The sequence below is a fragment of the Muntiacus reevesi genome, chromosome 5 (genome assembly GCF_963930625.1).
Source record: "Muntiacus reevesi chromosome 5, mMunRee1.1, whole genome shotgun sequence".
NCBI lineage: Eukaryota > Metazoa > Chordata > Mammalia > Artiodactyla > Cervidae > Muntiacus > Muntiacus reevesi.
In genome coordinates this window covers 6640858-6659106 of record NC_089253.1, presented here as the reverse complement: position 1 = coordinate 6659106, position 18249 = coordinate 6640858, and the positions used below count along the sequence as shown (strand labels likewise).

At 38.1% G+C, this 18249-nt stretch overlaps 1 protein-coding gene across 1 annotated transcript in view; it reads left to right on the top strand.

Moving 5' to 3' along the window:
• The first annotated feature begins 1280 nt into the window (after positions 1 to 1280).
• Positions 1281 to 18249, top strand: part of TYR (tyrosinase) — a 110823-nt gene continuing 93854 nt past the window's right edge. Inside the window, exons 1-2 of the mRNA XM_065936709.1 lie at positions 1281 to 2099; positions 10951 to 11167. Of these exons, the coding sequence (XP_065792781.1) occupies positions 1281 to 2099; positions 10951 to 11167 (1036 nt within the window). The remainder of the gene's footprint in view (positions 2100 to 10950; positions 11168 to 18249) is intronic.

The window sequence follows — 18249 nt, the reverse complement described above, 5'->3', positions numbered from 1 at the left end:
ATAAATGTATCAGACCTTATTCACTCACTCAGTACAATGAGAACTCCTTTGTAAGACCAAATCGCAAACAAAACTTCAAATGAATTACTGATTTCTAGAACTTATGGGTGAAACTAGATGGTGAAAGCATTAAAATAAGAAAAGTATAAGCTATTGTATATATAATACTATATATAAATAAGCAGAAATACATATTGTGCAGCACAGGTAATATAGCCAATATTTTATAATAACTTTAGTATAACACTAAAATATTGAATCACTATGTTGTATACCTGAAACTAATAAAATATTGACAACCACCTACACTTCAATAAAAAAGTTTCCTTTTGAATGTGTGCTGCGTTCTCAATTGTTCAGTCATGTCTGACTCTTTGTGACCTTGTGGACTATAGCCCACCAGCTCCTCTGCCCATAGGATTTTCCAGGCAAGAATAATGGAATGGGTTGCCATTTCCTCCTCCAGAGGATCTTTCCAACCCAAGGATTGAACCTACGTCTCTTGATTCTCCTGCATTGGCAGATAGATTCTTTACCACTGAGCCACCTGGGAAGACTTCTTTCAAATATTTACCAGAAAACGTTTCCAAAGTAAAACTGACGACCTAGCTATCAAAGTGACCTATCCTTAGCAATATTCAGAAAATGAGCAATTAGACAGCAAGCAGCAGCTGGCATCAAGATAATCAGGAAGCGTATCAGAAAAAGTTTTAATCTTCTGATACTTTGTATAAAATAAATAAGCTCCAGATATAAGAAATAATCTCCAGGCTCTGAAAAATGTCTCTTCCTGCAAAGCCAAATCCTACCAATGCCTTGGCTTATTTATTATTTATGGTCTTTGAGAAACAAACCATCTTATGTCCAAAATCTCTAACACTACCTGACTTAATAAAGAAGCTCTATTCCTGACATGACTTATTTTCAAACTGAAATGTCACTGATTATATAGTCAGTTAACTGGGTTTGCATACATCAGATGGTCTTATTAGTATTATTCTAACCGTAAGATTTAAACTATTAATGGTGAATAGTGTTTCTCACTTTAACATAGGCTTACCCCATTGATGGGATAAATGCCAACTCCAGAGAAAAGTTAGTCATGTGGTTTTCAGAAGATGAAAGCTTAGATAAAGGCTGAGAGGGTTTAATGCTGGAGGTGGGAGTGGTATTATATAGATCTTAGCCAAAACATGTGATAGTCACTGACTCGGTAGCTGGAAAGGGGAGTGTGGCTCCATTAACCAGCTCAGGCAGACCGTGTGAGGACCGGAGGAAGAATGCTCCTGGCTGCCCTGTCCTGCCTGCTGTGGAGTTTCCGGACCTCCGCCGGCCACTTCCCTCGAGCCTGCGCCTCCTCCAAGAGCCTGACGGAGAAGGAGTGCTGCCCGCCCTGGCCGGGCGACCGGAGCCCCTGCGGCCGGCTCTCGGGCAGGGGCTCCTGCCAGGACGTCGTTCTGTCCACGGCGCCACTCGGACCTCAGTTTCCCTTCACCGGGGTGGACGACCGCGAGTCTTGGCCCTCCATCTTTTATAACAGAACCTGCCAGTGCTTTGGCAACTTCATGGGATTCAATTGCGGAAGTTGTAAGTTTGGATTTCGGGGACCGGGCTGCACAGAACGGCGACTTTTGGTGAGAAGAAACATCTTTGATTTGAGTGTCCCGGAGAAGAACAAATTTCTTGCCTATCTCACTTTGGCAAAACATACCACCAGCCCAGACTACGTCATCCCCACGGGCACCTCTGGCCAAATGAATCATGGAGCAACACCCCTGTTCAATGACGTCAGTGTTTATGACCTCTTTGTCTGGATGCATTATTATGTGTCAAGGGACACGCTGCTTGGGGACTCTGAAGTCTGGAGAGACATTGATTTTGCTCATGAAGCCCCGGGTTTTCTGCCTTGGCATAGACTCTTTCTGCTGCTGTGGGAACAGGAAATCCAGAAGCTGACCGGGGATGAGAACTTCACCATTCCATACTGGGACTGGAGAGATGCAGAAAACTGTGACGTTTGCACAGATGAGTACATGGGAGGGCGCAACCCTGCAAACCCTAATCTACTCAGCCCAGCATCCTTCTTCTCCTCTTGGCAGGTAAGGTGTGCAGGACATACAATATCAAAGCTTAAAAGAACCTTAGCCATCACTTCTTCTGGCAGGTCTTCAGAAACCTCCTTTTCCATCTGTTCTTCTCCTGCCAAGCCTAGAAAATGTCCTCTGTCAAGAGCTCTCAACATACTTCGTAATTTTCCTTTATAGCACACTTCACAATTGCAGTTCCATAGAGATTTCTGTGGTTCTTTGTCCAATATCCTGTACTTGGGTCCTAAAATCTAATGAATAAAAAGTACTTGGTTCATCACTCTATCTCCTAGCACATAATAAGATGCCAGGCAAATTGTAAGAGCTCATGAAGTATTTGTTGAACCAGTGGATGAATGAGTATTTAGATGATTAAGTAAAAAAATGATTTAGGTTAATATTTCTGAAATTTTTATTCCCAATAAAATTCAGTGCATAAATTGAAAATACAAACCTCTGGCCATATCCCAGGAATCCCATTGATGAGAATATTCAAAGGAGGGTCCTGGGAAGATATCATTTACTAAATGTCTATAGTGATTATTACCATTAGGAATTTAGGGGAATATTACTTAGATTAAATCTTCTTTAAAAAATATGAATACTCAGGCTTAAACAGGTGAATAATGAAAATAGCTAATATTCATTGATCGATCAGCAAGTGTGAGGAGGCCCTGTTCTGAGTGGTTTTGTGCATTAATTCATTTAATAATCTTACTAACCTTCCCCATGTTAAAGATTTTTTTTTAGAAAACCTGAGGCATAGAGATATTATGTAACTTGTACAGGATATCAAAGCTAGTAAGCAGCAGAGATAAAATTTGTTCCCAGGTAGCCTGGTTGCACGACCATCCTATGATATTTCCAAGGACATATCTGTGATGATGTCTTTAGCCAAAGGATCTGGCCCACTCTGACTTACTTTTTTCAATAGGATGCAGAAGAAATGAGCACTTTTCCTAAACATGTGTAAACTTTTGAGGTATAGGATAAGAGATTGCTATTTTGAAATTTAATTTCTATTTTTCCTATTCTGATTTTTTCACTTTGGATTAGGGGCAAAAGGTAGCCGAAGAAATATGCTTTTGATTATTCATTATTTTAAAACTATAAGGTAGAAGGAATGCTTGTCTGCCTGTGTTCCAACCATTTGTAACACAGCAGTTTTGACTAGCCCTGCTTTATGGAAATAAGCTCAATATTTAAATAAGATGGGAAGAATCTTGCCTTCTTTCCTGGAACTCTGCAATTTTGAAATGAGAACTGCTTCCCAAATACTCCCCCTCTCCCCCTCCCCCCCCCACACTAAGTTCCTACAACTTCCAAATGGACCTATTGAAACTCGTTGAAAATGGCCACTGTAATATCTGGTGTCACTAATGTCAGCTATTTACCAAGAGTAAGGAGTGTATTTGTGCAGGAAAGGCTCGAAAAATGTGCTTCAAAAAAATCTATTTCAATAAGCCTTCAGACCTCCTACCTTAAATCTATATAGTGCAAAACTCATCTAACTCTCAGATCCTCTGTTATTGCTTAAAATAATGTTAAGCTTGAACATGGGATTTTTCAGTTAGTTATAATGCTTTCCTTAACTGTACAGCTTTTCTTGACCTAGAAAAACCGGTGGATTATCTAAATTACCAAAGTTAAAACATCCACACTGAAGCTTCATAGACAAATACTAATTGATATTTAATTACATGTGTGTGCGTGTGTGTGTGTCTGTGTGTGTGCGCGTGTGCTCAGTTGTGCACACCTCTTTGTGACCCCATGGACTGTAGCTTGCCAGTATCCTCTGTCCATGAAATTTTTGAGGCAAAAATACTGGAGTGGGTTGTCATTTCCTCCCTCAGGAGATCTTCCTGACCCAGGGATTGAACCCATGTCTCCTGCATCTCCTGTGTTGGCTGGCAGATTCTTTACCACTGAGCCACCTGGGAAGCCACTTAATTACATGAGAAGTACCAAATTATGTTAACTTTTTCCATTCATTTATTGATTATTGAGTGGAATTTTTCTCTCTTTTTTTTTTATGATTGTATCCAATTTTACTTCTAAATAGTTTTTTTGTGTCTAGTATGTAAACACTAGGTTAAAATAGTTGCAGCAGTAGATTTAATATCATTCTATGATTAAATCACTGTGGAATAACTGGTGTTAAAAATAAAATTAGGAAATACAGGGGACAAAGACCACTGAAGAAAAGTGAGTAAACAACAGTTTAAGTAAGGAAGGTGAAATGAGTGAACATTTATGTCCACCTGCTGTGATCAGTGTCGCTGTGTGTGCTTACAGTCAAACTCAGTTCTAGCTGGCTAGTTCCATTCCTTTGCACATTTCTGGTTAAAGTCCTTTAAAAATGAAAGTCAGTTATTTATATCGATTTAATGCAATTAAATCAATGCAACTGACCTAACTCTGAGAGATAGGGAAGCCTGGCATGCTACAGCCCATGGGGTCGCAAAGAGTGGGGCATGACTCTGCAACTGAACAAGAGCAATGCAGCGGTTCTCGGTATCTTCTAAATCACCTAAGAACTTAAAGATTTGCATGTGCTGCACCATCTACCTTCTGCCAGAAAAAATCATACTCAGGAGGTCCACTGTGAAGTTCAAGCATCTGTATTTGTAAAACCTTCTACTGTAATTCTAATGCAGAGCCAGCCCTTAAGAATGACTGATTTAATTAATATGGAAATTGTTTTGGTATCTCTTTCACTAAGTTTGTAAACTTAGGTTCTATAATAAACATATCACTAATTTCAATGCGTTTGCCTGAATCAAACACTCAAATAAAAAACTAGACTGTGTGAGATGGTGAGACTAAATAGCTTCCACACTTGGTGAGTTCATTAATATCTTCCTAAGTAGTTATACTCAGCCCCTTTGGTTAAAAAAAAAAAAAAAAAGCCTCCTGCTTTTTCTTATTTTCAGACATCTTTCATTTCACACACACAAAAATGTAGTTTTCAGAAATTCATAGAATTTATTAACTCTTAGCTAACAGACCACCATTGGTGTGTAGTGTTGTACCTACATTTTGTAAAAGATAGTGAGGCCCCCAAAGGTACAATAATTTGTCTAAGGTCACACAGCTGAGGACAAAAAAAACCCAGTGCCTCTGACTCCAGTGCTATTTCAAGTCAACCATGCAGTTTCCTATTTATAAAGGGCCATTTAGGCTGAGAAAGCATCAAATGAGCCACTAATTCATGGATGTAAATTCTGACTTTTAGTCACTTTAACTCCCTTAAAGTTCAGTTGTACAGACAACTGCGGCAGATATTCTGAAGTAGTCCTTTTCATTCACGTTATAGTGAAAATATTCCATTAGGTGTTTATTCACAACCCTTATTCAGGTAGAATTGACCTTCACCCTTGTGTACTATCATTACACTTTGTACAGATTTTATAACATGGTACCTATAATTTTTCAGGTTTTCAGACCTGTCTTTATCTAACAGACTTCCAACTGTTCCAATGTAGAAACCATTTCCAATTTATCTTTATATCCACAGAACCCAGGAACATAATATACACATAGAATGGGCTTTATCAGTATATGCTATATTGAGCAAAATTGAAAATCACAGAAACATTAGCCCTATTGCTAACACACATAAAAAACTAAACTCTGTATACACATAGCTAGATTTCTAGAACCTTAAACCATACTTTATAGCACTGGATAACCAAGGCCAAGAAAACAATGATGCCAAAATAAGCAGCAATTTATAATCTGGAATAAAACATTTTTGGTAGCTTTCTCTAGGTGTGTATGTGTGTGTGTGTGTGTGTGTGTGTGTGTGTGTGTGCAAAAAAAGAAAGCACACATAGAGAAGATCAAGCATGTTATAACCCAATCTGAGTTTTAAGTGAGACTAATAATATTTACTGACAAGGTTTATTACTAAATAAAGTAATACATTAAAAAGCATTACTTAATTACTAAATGTTACTTTTTATAGAAAGCTTATTTTCAGTATTCATATATCTTTTGTATATTTGTTCATTTATTTTTTTGGTTTGTTAAATTCCAAGAGCTTTTAAACTATAAGCATGTTTAAAGTGCTCCTGAATTACAGTTGTTCATTGATTTTGGACGTGGGGGGGGGGGCGAACTATGCTCAACACAGTTAGATCCAATGTTATGCAAGCAGCAGATGAGCTAGCTGTAAGAAGAAAAGGTATTTCAAGAATAGCTGTTATGATGGATCAAAATAAAGAGAAAAAAAACATTTCCAAGATGATGGACATGAGTGAAGTATGGCCAGGGAATTCACTCATCAGGTGAAAAGCACATCACATGGAAGCAAACAGTAGGAAGAAAAAAGTTACATTTCAGCAGAGAGTCATGGGTTTTAGGTAACCATGGCAACAGCTCAGTGAAATAACAGCTTCTCTTTTTTTCTTTATGAAAAAGATTCTGTGGAATGTCATATGTTTTACATTCTTTTAGACAAACCTCTAATGCCATAATAAAATTTTTGCTCCTAAAGCTTTTAGTAACTGGGCTTTCTTTCCTGCTATTTCTTTAAATTTAAGAGAATACTAAGCTCACCTTCTCCATTAATACATCCGTCTCTTCTTTCTCTTTTTCATTTGATTTGGGACACTTGATTTTTTCCCACATTATGTAAGTCACCTTTGTTGAAACAGAAAAAGAACAAATTCCTTATCAGAAGACTTTTGTCACTTACCAGATTCTACCTCTGCCACTTATCAGATGATATTGGACAAGTCATTTGTAATCTTTGACCTTTGGCTTCTTTTCTCAACAGAAAAAAATGGGGTGCAATTAAGATATATGTGTGCTTTCTGTGCTAATGAAAATACTAAGCTGAATGGAAAGCAGATTAATGAAGTGGAAGGGGATAGTCTTTTGAGCCATAAAAACATGACTTTTGTAACTCACTTAGCTACAAGATCCTGGAGAAGTTACTTAATTATCTGAGACCTTTTCCCCCTGAAAAATTAGAATAATATATTTTAAAGCTTTATTCTGAAGGGATTCAATGAAAACTGTTAATGTAAAATGACTAGTTTAGTATCTGACTTATTTTTTGAATTTTAAGTATGGAATTATTATCACAATATATCCTCATCATGTGATATATTGATGATAGCTATTATAATGATTATTCATCCTGTGTAAAAGAGTCAGGGTTAACAATTTGGTGGCCTGCCCAATAGTCTTGTATGCAATAATAATATAATAGCTGTCATTATTAAACACTCTCTACTTGGCATTATATACTAAGTGCTTTTCATAGGTAAAATTATTTGATCCTTCATAAAAAGTTGTTATAGTCCCCATTTACAGATGAAAAACCTTGATATTAAGAGATTATGTAATTTGCTCAGTTTGGAAACCATGTCTGATTGCAATCTCCATGATGATAACTAGTGCTAATACTTTCTCTTACCCTGCCTCCCCGTCTGTATCAAATATAAGAACAATGATTTGAGATTTATTTCAAATTATTTCTGGAACTGGGGTAGATTTCCTCCTTGTTACTAATACATTTAGCCATCTGGACATTTAGTCACTTGGCAGTTATAACTTAAGCAAAATAGTTTCATTCAGACCGCTCTAATTTAACTGAGTCTACTGCAGGAGTCTTCTAAGCAGTAGGAATTTTTAGATCTTTTGAAAATATCTGGATATGATTTATTATTCAAACAGGAATGAAAATGCTTCCATCTATATACATGCTGTGATGGGTAGTTAATTAACAGTATAAAGGGATCCAATATATTACATTTAATGCAAAAATTGCTGTTGTTGTTCCATCCCTAAGCTGTGTCTGACTATTTGCTACCCCATGGGCTGCATACACCAGGCTTCCCTGTCCTTCAGTATCCCCCAAAGCAAAGAAATGTTTCTGCTTTTCAATATGCTGTCTAGGTTTGTCATAGCTTTTCTTCCAAGGAGCAAGTGTCTTTTAACTTCATGGCTGCAGTCACTGTCTGCAGTGATTTTAGAGCCCAAGAAAATAAAGTCTGTCACTGTTTCCACTGTTTTGCCATGAAGTGATGGGACTGGATGCCATGATCTTAGTTTTCTGAATGTTGAATCTTAAGTAAGCTTTTTCACTCTCTTCTTTCACCTTCATCAAGAAGCTCTTTAGTTCACTTTCTGCCATAATGGTGGTATCATTTGCATATCTGAGGTTATTGATGTTTCGCATGATGTACTCTGATATAAGTTAAATAAGCAGGATGACAATATACAGCCTTGATGTACTCCTTTCCCAATTTTGAACCAGTCTGTTATATATATTTAATGTATATTTATATATAAATAATGTGTTTAAGCATATTTTAAAAATAAACGCATGTAAATATGATATATATTAACATTATATTTATTATTTCATATTACAGTTGAAGAAATTGAGACTTAGCAAGCCTAAATAATATATTCATTGACACATTGCTAGTAAGTAGTTGAACCAGAATTAAAGCCCACACCAATGTGAATCTGGAACCTAATTTTTTTCTAACACACAACCCTTGAATTAATAAGTGATATCTCTGTGACTGGAAATTAAAAGCTTCTCCAAGTGTCTGTCATGTAACATAGTAGCTGCCATTCCTAGGGAGCAAGGCTCATTCAGTTCTATTTGATGGTGATTTTAACTTGGTGGCATTTGTGGTAAAGAACCTGCCTGCCAATGCAGGAGACGTAAGATGCAGGTATGATCCCTAGGTCAGGAAGATTCCCTGGAGGAGGGCATGGCAACCCACTCTAATATTCTTGCCTGGAGAATCCCATGGACAGAGGAGCTGCAGTTCATGAGATTGCAGAGTTGGACATGCCTGAAGTGACTGAGCACAACACCATAACTTGATTTTACATTCTCATAGATTGCCAACTCACTGGAGTCGGACACTGATAGGATTGCCTTGATTATTCTTAACAGTGATATAAACAGTTAAGCAAGAAGACTCACTTTAAAAATATTGTTCCATGTACCTTGCCTGTTGCCCATAAAATTATTAATCATGACACAGGGCTTTAGATCCTATGAGCTTTTTACACTCTTCCACACTCAGTTTCCTTATCATTAAAATAGGAATAAAATGATATAAACCTACAAGGTCATTTGTGAATTTTAGAAAGTGTACACAGAGATGCCTTTCCTGTTGAGATTGGGGACTCAATATATGTTTAATACAAATGATACATTTTGAAAATATCTTTTAGAGCCGATATTGGTACCAGTAACGGAACTAAGAAAAAATGGTGTTCAACACATGTTGGTAGTTGAAGAGTCACTGATTCTTCCATTGATATTTTTTCATTATTCCATCAAATATTTATAGAGTCTCTATTCGAAATTCTGGGGATGAACAAAAATGAAAAAAAAAAAGAAAGTTATTTTCATGGAGATATTAATTTTTTCAAAAGGAGGTGCTACTGACTATCAAGGGAGATTAAAATGAGCCAAGTCTGAGTTTGACAAACAACCCTATTATCTACTCAGTGGGCACAGGCCTCTTATGGATTAAGTGCCATTGTAAATAGTCACAAATGGCAAAGTGAGCTCTCCTGTACTGTATGCTTCGGTTTAAGTTTCTTATCTTGCTACCTGTTTAATTGCCCTCATGGAACTTAAGGCATCAATGATTTTAAGTTGAGGAATTAACTTACATACCACTGAGAAAAAAAATATCTGCTAATTACATTATAATGTGATATTTTTAATCACTTAGCATTTTTATTTTGTATTTATTGAAAGAATTCCTTTTGACTTGTCAAATTTTTTGATCATAGTTTATTCTTCTGCCAGCATATAAGTGAGGGCTTCCCTGGTAGCTCAGCTGGTTAAGAATCCACCTGCAATGCAGAAGACCTCAGTTCAATTCCTGGGTCAGGAAGATCCCCTGCAGAAGGGATAGGCTACCCACTCCAGTATTTTTGGGCTTCCTTGGTGGCTCAGACAGTAAAGAATCCTCCTGCAATGTTGGAGACCTGGGTTCAATCCCTGGGTTGGGAAGATCCCCTGGAGAAAGGAACAGCTCCCCACTCCAGTACTCTGGCCTGGAGAATCCCATGGACAGAGGAGCCTGGCAGGCTACAGCCCATGGGGTCACAAGATTCAAACACAACTTAGCAACTAAACAATAATAACAACATAGTTGATTTACAATGTTGTGCTAGTTTTAGGTGTACCCCAAAGTGATTCAGTTATACATGCATATATATCTTTTTATCAGATTTTTCCCCTTATTAGCTATTACAAAGGAACAATTTTTTTTTTAATTTTTAAATACTACATTTGAGATGCCTGTGAGATAACACTGAAATATGAAGTCAGAGATGAATATACAGGGTTGGAGCTCAGAGGAGAGCTTTTGAACTTGAGATAGGAATTAGAGAGTTCTTATCATGCAGTGGCATGTAAGCCATGAAACATTATTGTAGCCAAGGAGGCAGATAGAGAAAGAATAAAAAAAAAGGGTATAGACCTAAACTCTGGGCCATGGCTAGCTTCACAAGCATATGCCCAACGAAGTCACACAATGGATGTTTAGCAAATGTTTGTCAAATTAATTTTCCTAACAAATATTTGACAACAATTATATGAAGTAATTATTATTATCCTCATTTGCTAGATGAGACCTATGGAATGTTTTTTCTTAAGTGGTAGATGCAAGACTAGAACTGTGGTCTGAACTGTAACTTTCATGGGTTACAGTTACTCTGCAACCCTCAGAAAGCTGCTTCCTTCAACAATTTAAGACATGAATCTCCTGATGATTAGACATCCAAATATCCAAAATCCAAATAAAGAACCCCAACCTCTCTACCTTCCCCCTTTTACAACACTCATTTAACACAAAGGCATTCTGTGCAGATCGTCTGCAGCAGACTGGAGGAGTACAACAGTCGCCAGGCTTTATGCAACGGGACGTCTGAGGGACCATTACTGCGCAATCCTGGAAACCACGACAAAGCCAGGACCCCAAGGCTCCCCTCCTCGGCTGATGTGGAGTTTTGCTTGAGTTTGACCCAGTATGAATCAGGTTCCATGGATAAAGCTGCCAACTTCAGCTTTAGAAATACACTGGAAGGTAAATGCTTTTTCCCCTCACTCATTTAAATTTCCTTTTTTTCTAAATTTAAGTTTACAAACTCTTATCCAAAACCCTGGGCCCAGAAGTGTTTGCAAATATAATAATATAAATATAACCAATCACTCTAGCAGAATGTGGGTGGCACACATATTCCAAAACATGAATAACTCTTCAGGAAAATGTATGACTATACCTACTGTGGCAATAAATAGAAACAACAGGCTGCCTAATGGAGAATAAAGTCTGGTTTTACCACTAAAATATATGGGTGCCAAACAAAATAACACATTTTTAGAATTTTTGTATTTTGGAATCAGAGATATAGGACTGTGGACCTATCATATTTTTCTAACTTTTAGTATTTTCTCTAGTTTAAAATATTCTGAACACAAGATTCTTTGAGACAAGTCCATGTTCTTAACTATAATAAGGATAAAATCCACAGGTCACGTTAAGGTCCCATCCTGTTATCCCTCAAGTTTTCTGTGCTTTATCAGAGATTCCCTCTCACAGCCTCTTCTAAGGCCTACTTATTTCTCCTGCAAAGCTCTCAACCTTGCTTGCACCTTCCCTTAAGTACCTGTTCATCCTTCTCTGCTCAGCACCATCTCAGTCATGAGAACCCAACTCCGCAACCTCAATTTTCATTGTGGAAACAAACCTACAAACAAAGAGAAAACAGGAACATTCACTCAAGTTACAAGTTAATTTGAGTTCCAGGAAGACATAGGCTGCCAATTCGTGGTAAGGCAGATACTCAAAATTTAGCACTAGATATTTTATCTCTTTGGCATCTTACCGTGGAGATGAAAGTTTCTCTTTTCCTATTTCCTTCCCCTAGCCTCCTTGACTTTTTGCTTGATTCTCGCCATTGTGGTTGCTGCTGTGTTGCTGAGTATGCAGAATAGTTTCATTGTCTCTTTCATTTTCCTGTATTACTCTAATCCCGAACACCTTAGAGCCTTGCTCTTTCCCAGAAGAATTTAAATAAGGAGAGTATTACCCTAAAGAGGAAACATGGTGCAGCTCTTAAAATAAAAATTTTGTTTATTTTCCTTAAATAGTGTTAGTAATTAATGTTTTCCAATAGTCACCATGTGCAAGGCACCACGCCAAAGATACTGTGTCGCACTGTCTCGATTCTTACAACCATTCTCTGAGGAAGTAGCATTGTTACTTCCAATTTAAAGAGAGGAAACAAGATCAGAGATATTAAGTAATTTGGCTGCCATCCATTTGGTAAACGGCAGAGCTAAATATGTTCCTAGATTTGCCAAGTGCCAAAATCCAAGAGTCCTTTCTATTGTACTCTGATGACCCTGAGTGAGTTGAACATTTTTTGAAGGTTGAATATCAAGCTGGTCCTACAATAATATAACATGAGAAGGCAATGAATGGTGTCCAAGAGTCTGAACCTATAAGCTAAGAGAAAGGCACACAGACAAGTTGGTGGTCACCGCATGGGAGAACTGGGCACACGGTTGGATTTTGCAGCGGTTAATAGCTAGATTCCAGATGTCGAATTAAAGACATTATAAAGCCGGGCTCGATTCTTAAGGTAATTATAATCCATTACAGGTTCAGTCAGTCCAGTCGCTCTGTTGTGTCCGACTCTCTGCGACCCCATGGACTGCAGCACGCTAGGCCTCCTTGTCCATCGCCAACACCGGGAGTTTACCCAAACTCAAGTCCATTGAGTCAGTTGATGGTGATGACTCCAGCCATCTCATCCTCTGTCGTCCCCTTCTGCCTTCAATCTTTCCCAGCATCAGAGTCTTTTCAAATGAGTCAGTTCTTTGCATCAGGTGGCCGAAATATTGGAGTTTCAGCTTCAGCATTTGTCCTTCCAATGAATATTCAGGACTAATTTCCTTTAGGATGGACTGGTTGGGTCTCCTTGTAGTCCAAAGGACTCTCAAGAGTCTTCTCCAACACCACAGTTCAAAAGCATCAATTCTTCGGCGCTCAGCTTTCTTATAGTTCAACTGTCATGTCCATACATGACTACTAGAAAAACCATAGCCTCGACTAGACAGACTTTTGTTGGCAAAATGATGTCTCTGCTTTTTAATATGCTGTCTAGGTTGGTCATAACCTCCCTTCCAAGGAGCAATCGTCTTTTAATTTCATGGCTGCAGTCACCATCTGCAGTGATTTTGGAGCCCAGAAAAACAGTCTGTTACTGTTTCCCCATCTATTTGCCATGAAGTGATGGGACTGAATGCTATGATCTTAGTTTTCTGAATGTTGAGTTTTAAGCCAACTTTTTCACTCTCCTCTTTCACTTTCATCAAGAGGCTCTTTAGTTCTTCTTCAGTTTCTGCCTTAAGGGTGGTGTCATCTGCATATCTGAATTTATTGATATTTCTCCCAGCAATCTTGATTCCAGCTTGCACTTCATCCAGTCTGGCATTTCTCATGATGTACTTTGCATATAAGTTAAATAAGCAGAGTGACAATATCCAGCCTTGACATACTCCTTTCCCTATTTGGAACCAGTAAACTAAAATGGGCTGGAATGGGTGAATTTAACTCAGATGACCATTGTATCTACTACAATGGGCAAGAATCTCTTAGAAGAAATGGAGTAGCCATCATAGTCAACAAAAGATTCTGAAATGCAGTTCAATTCAGTTCAGTAGCTTAGTCATGTCCGACTCTTTGTAACCCCATGAACTACAGCATGCCAGGCCTCCCTGTCCATCACCAACTCCTGGAGTTCACCCAAACCCATGTCCATTGAGTCGGTGATGCCATCCAACCATCTCTTCCTCTGTCATCCCCTTCTCCTCCTGCCCTCAATCTTTCCCAGCATCAGGCTCTTTTCAAATGAGTCAGCTCTTCACATCAGGTGGCCAAGGTATTGGAGTTTCACCTTCAGAATCAGTCCTTCCAATGAACACCCAGGACTGAACTCCTTTAGGATGGACTGGTTGGATCTCATTGCAGTCCAAGGGACTCTCAAGAATCTTCTCCAACAACACAGTTCAAAAGCATCAATTCTTTGGTGCTCAGCTTTCTTTATAGTCCAACTCTCACATCCATACATGACTACTGGAAAACCATAGCCTTGACTAGATGGACTTTTGTTAGCAAAGTAATGTCTCTGCTTTTTGATATGCTATCTAGGTTGGTCATAACTTTCCTTCCAAGGAGCAAGCATCTTTTAATTTCACGGCTGCAGTCACCATCTGCAGTGATTCTGGAGCCCTGCAAAATAAAACTAGCCACTGTTTCCACTGTTTCCCCATCTATTTGCCATGAAGTGATGGGACCAGATGCCATGATCTTAGTTTTCTGAATATTGAGCTTTAAGCCAACTTTTTCAGTCTCCTCTTTCATGTTCTTCAAGAGGCTCTTTAGCTCTTCTTTGCTTTCTGCCATAAGGGTGGTGTCATCTGCATATCTGAGGTTATTGATATTTCTCCCAGCAATCTTGATTCCAGCTTGTGCTTCCTCCAGCCCAGCATCTCTCATGATGTACTCTGCATATAAGTTATATAAGCAGGGTGACAATATACAGCCTTGATGTACTCCTTTTCCTATTTGGAACCAGTCTGTTGTTCCATGTCCAGTCTGAAATGCAGTACTTGGATGCAGTCTCAAAAACAACAGAATGATCTCTGTTCATTTCCAAGGCAAACCATTCAATATCACAGTAATCGAAATCTATGCCCCAACCAGTAATGCTGAAGAAGCTGAACTTGAATGGTTCTATGACGACCTACAAGACCTTCTAGAACTAACACCCAAAAAGATGTCCTTTTCACTATACAGGACTGGATTGCAAAAGTAGGAAGTCAAGAAATACCTAGAGTAACAGGCAAATTTGGCCTTTGAGTACAGAATGAAGCAGAGCAAAGGCTAACAGAGTTTTGCCAAGAGAACGCACTGGTCATAGCAAACACCCGCTTCCAACAACACAAGAGAAGACTCTACACATGTACATCACCAGGTGGTCAATACTGAAATCAGATTGATTATATTCTTTGCAGCCAAAGATGGAGAGGTTCTATACAGTCAGCAAAAACAAAACTGGGAGCTGACTGTGGCAGCTCCCACAGTCAACTCATAAGCAGACCATGAACTCCTTATTGCCAAATTCAGACTTAAATTGAAGAAAGTCAGGAAAACCACTAGACCATTTAGGTATGACCTAAATCAAATTCTTTACAATTGTACAGTGGAAGTGACAAACAGATTCAAGAGATTAGGTCTGCTAGACAGAGTGCCTGAAGAACCATGGATGGAGGTCCGTGACATTGTACAGGAGGCAGGGATCAAGACCATTACAGGTTATTCAGACATATTTTATAACAATGAGAAAGCATGAACTTTGTTATCTGGGAAATTAGACTGATCTTAAAAATAACATAGGGAGCCTCATTTCTCTGGATCTCAAGTCAAAAAAGAAAACTGGCTTGAGTCATGTCAACAGAGCCAGTGACTTTCAAATAAGTTTCTAATATACAGAATCAGTAGAGGACATCATACTTATTGTAAATAATTTGTTAATACTAATAATTTATGTTTGTAAATAATTTTTTTTCATATAAAGCATTCTTATGTACACACAATCTAGTATTCTTTCTTGAGAAGGAGAGAAAAGACATTATAGAATATAATATTAATAGTATTCAATGTGTTTGATGATGAAAACATAAATATTATTTAAAACTCTTCCAATTGCACCTAACCCACTTATCTATACCGATTGTATGAAGCCTATTTACTGGTAGCAAGATGTCAAAAAACATTGATCTCAGTCACCAGCAAGAGCTTTTCCTTATAAGGGACACATTTCTTTATTCTTATCTCTAAACTTTTACTAAGAAACAATGTTAAGCTTACAGAAAAATTACAACAATAAAATCTGTAAAAAGCCATACATATGCTTTATATTCAGATTCACTTACTGTTACATTAAAAAATTTTTTTCTTTCTCTCATTCACACATATACTTTCTACTCAGATTCGCTTACTGTTTACATTTTATATGTTTTTTTCTTCCTTTCTCTCTTATTCTGAACCATCTGAGGATAAATTGCATAGATAAATTGCCAGGGTAAAGAATACTTTACCCTTGGGTATTTCAGTGTATCATTCTTTTACACAGAGACAGTTAACAACTTCAGTAAACAACTTCAGTAAATTCTATATAGGTGTAATGCTTTAATCTAATCTGCTGTTTATATTGCAATATTTTTAATTCACTAATAAAATCCTTTATATCATTTTTTCTTCTCTGTAACAGGGTCTAGTTTAGGGTAAGGTGGCATTTAGTTGTTCTGTCTCTTTGAGCTTCTTTTAATCTGAAATATTTTCACAGCCTATTCTTAAATGGCATTCACAATTTTTAGAGAATATAGTCTCCCAATTTTAAATAAAATGTTCCTACTTTTAGTGGGTGGGCCTCCCAGGCGACTCAGTGGTAAAAAACCTACCTGCCAATGCAGGAGACCCTGGAGATGCAGGTTCAGTCCCTGGATCGGGAAGATCCCCTGGAGTAGGAAGTGGCAACCACTCCAGTATTTTTGCCTGAAAAACTCCATGGACAGAGGAGCCTGGTGGGTTGTAGTCCATGGAGTTGCAAAGAGTTGGACATGACCGAGCATGCACACAACACATTTTAAATAAAATTTTTAATAGAATGGATCCAGATAGTGTATTCTTAGCCAGAATTTTATAGAAGTGTTCTGTGTCTTTCTAAGTGAGTATAACATCTGAAGGCACATGGTGAACATGTCTCGCTTTGGCGATGTTAATTTCATCACCTGCTCTAGGTATGGCCCAGATTCCCCACTGCACAATAACCATTCCAGATTTCACCACTGAACACACCTTTAAGCTGATTCTTGTGACTCTGTGTCTCTGTTTCATGACCCTATCATTTTTAGCATTTCTTTCTTTTTTTTTTCTGGTGCAAAAAAGTAGTCTAGATTCTTCTTGTGCCTACACTGCCCAAAGCCTGGAATCAGCCATATCTCCAAGAAACATTGGTTCCTTTCAGTGGGGAAGGACAAAGACAAAGATCAAGATCGAGAGAATAGTTTGCTCACTGGAGAGACACAGTTCATCTCAAAGCCAGGATAGGAGCTAAGGATGCAGGGTGTCTTGGGCTTCAGGGAGTGCTCAAGTGGGTACAGCTGCCAGGAGAACAAGACTGGAGAAGCAGGAACACAGCCAAACCCTGCTCTGTGCTCCCTCGTTAAAGCCGGTGGAGTTGAACTGTGGGTTTTGATTGAGCCTCACAGGTATTGCTGCCTTTTTCTTTTCTTTTGGGTCTTGTTAGAGGTATGTAATGTACTCCCCATAAAACAGATTCCCACAGTTAATCCTGGGATGGAGGAACTGCAGCTTTCCTCTTAGATTTAAGTGCTGAAGTAAAGATTGAAGATGTGCGATTTATGAATTGCATAAAAGATCCCCAGAAAGCAAAGAAAAATTAGCATGCATTATAAAAGGTAGCCTTCTGATTAGGTGGCCCCTGTGGAGTATGGGCTATGGATTCAAAGAAGAATCTTCTCATGTGCAAATCTCTGATACCCATGGTGTGTTGCATTGCACACTTTATAATAAAGGTAATGCAAAATTCATACTGGAGTGTATATTGGAAGATGGGTATGGGTTGGCAGTTTAGCAAAGTAGTTAAAGGCAATCAAGGTGACTGGGATTTGATTTAAATTCTACCACTTCCTACATCTGTTACCTTGAGTAAGCTATTTAACTTCTCAGGGCCTTAATGTCATCATCTGGAAAATGTAGATAAGAATAATAACTTGCAGTGTTCATGTAAGGATTTAATAATATAATGCATGTAAGGAACATACAAGATTTCTTCAATAAATGGCAGCTATTATTATGTTAAACTGGAATTAGTTTTTGACAACTTGGTTATCAGTCATTAATTTTTTTGACAATTAGCTTAGAAGCAAAGTACAGACTGAGTCCTGAGAAAACAGATTATGATGTACTAGGTATAGAGAAAAACATAGGGAGGAGCAAAGAGAGAAAAAAAATTTCTTGAGATAGACTCAGGGAAGGACCATTTCTGAAAATAAAAGCTATTGCTTTTCAGG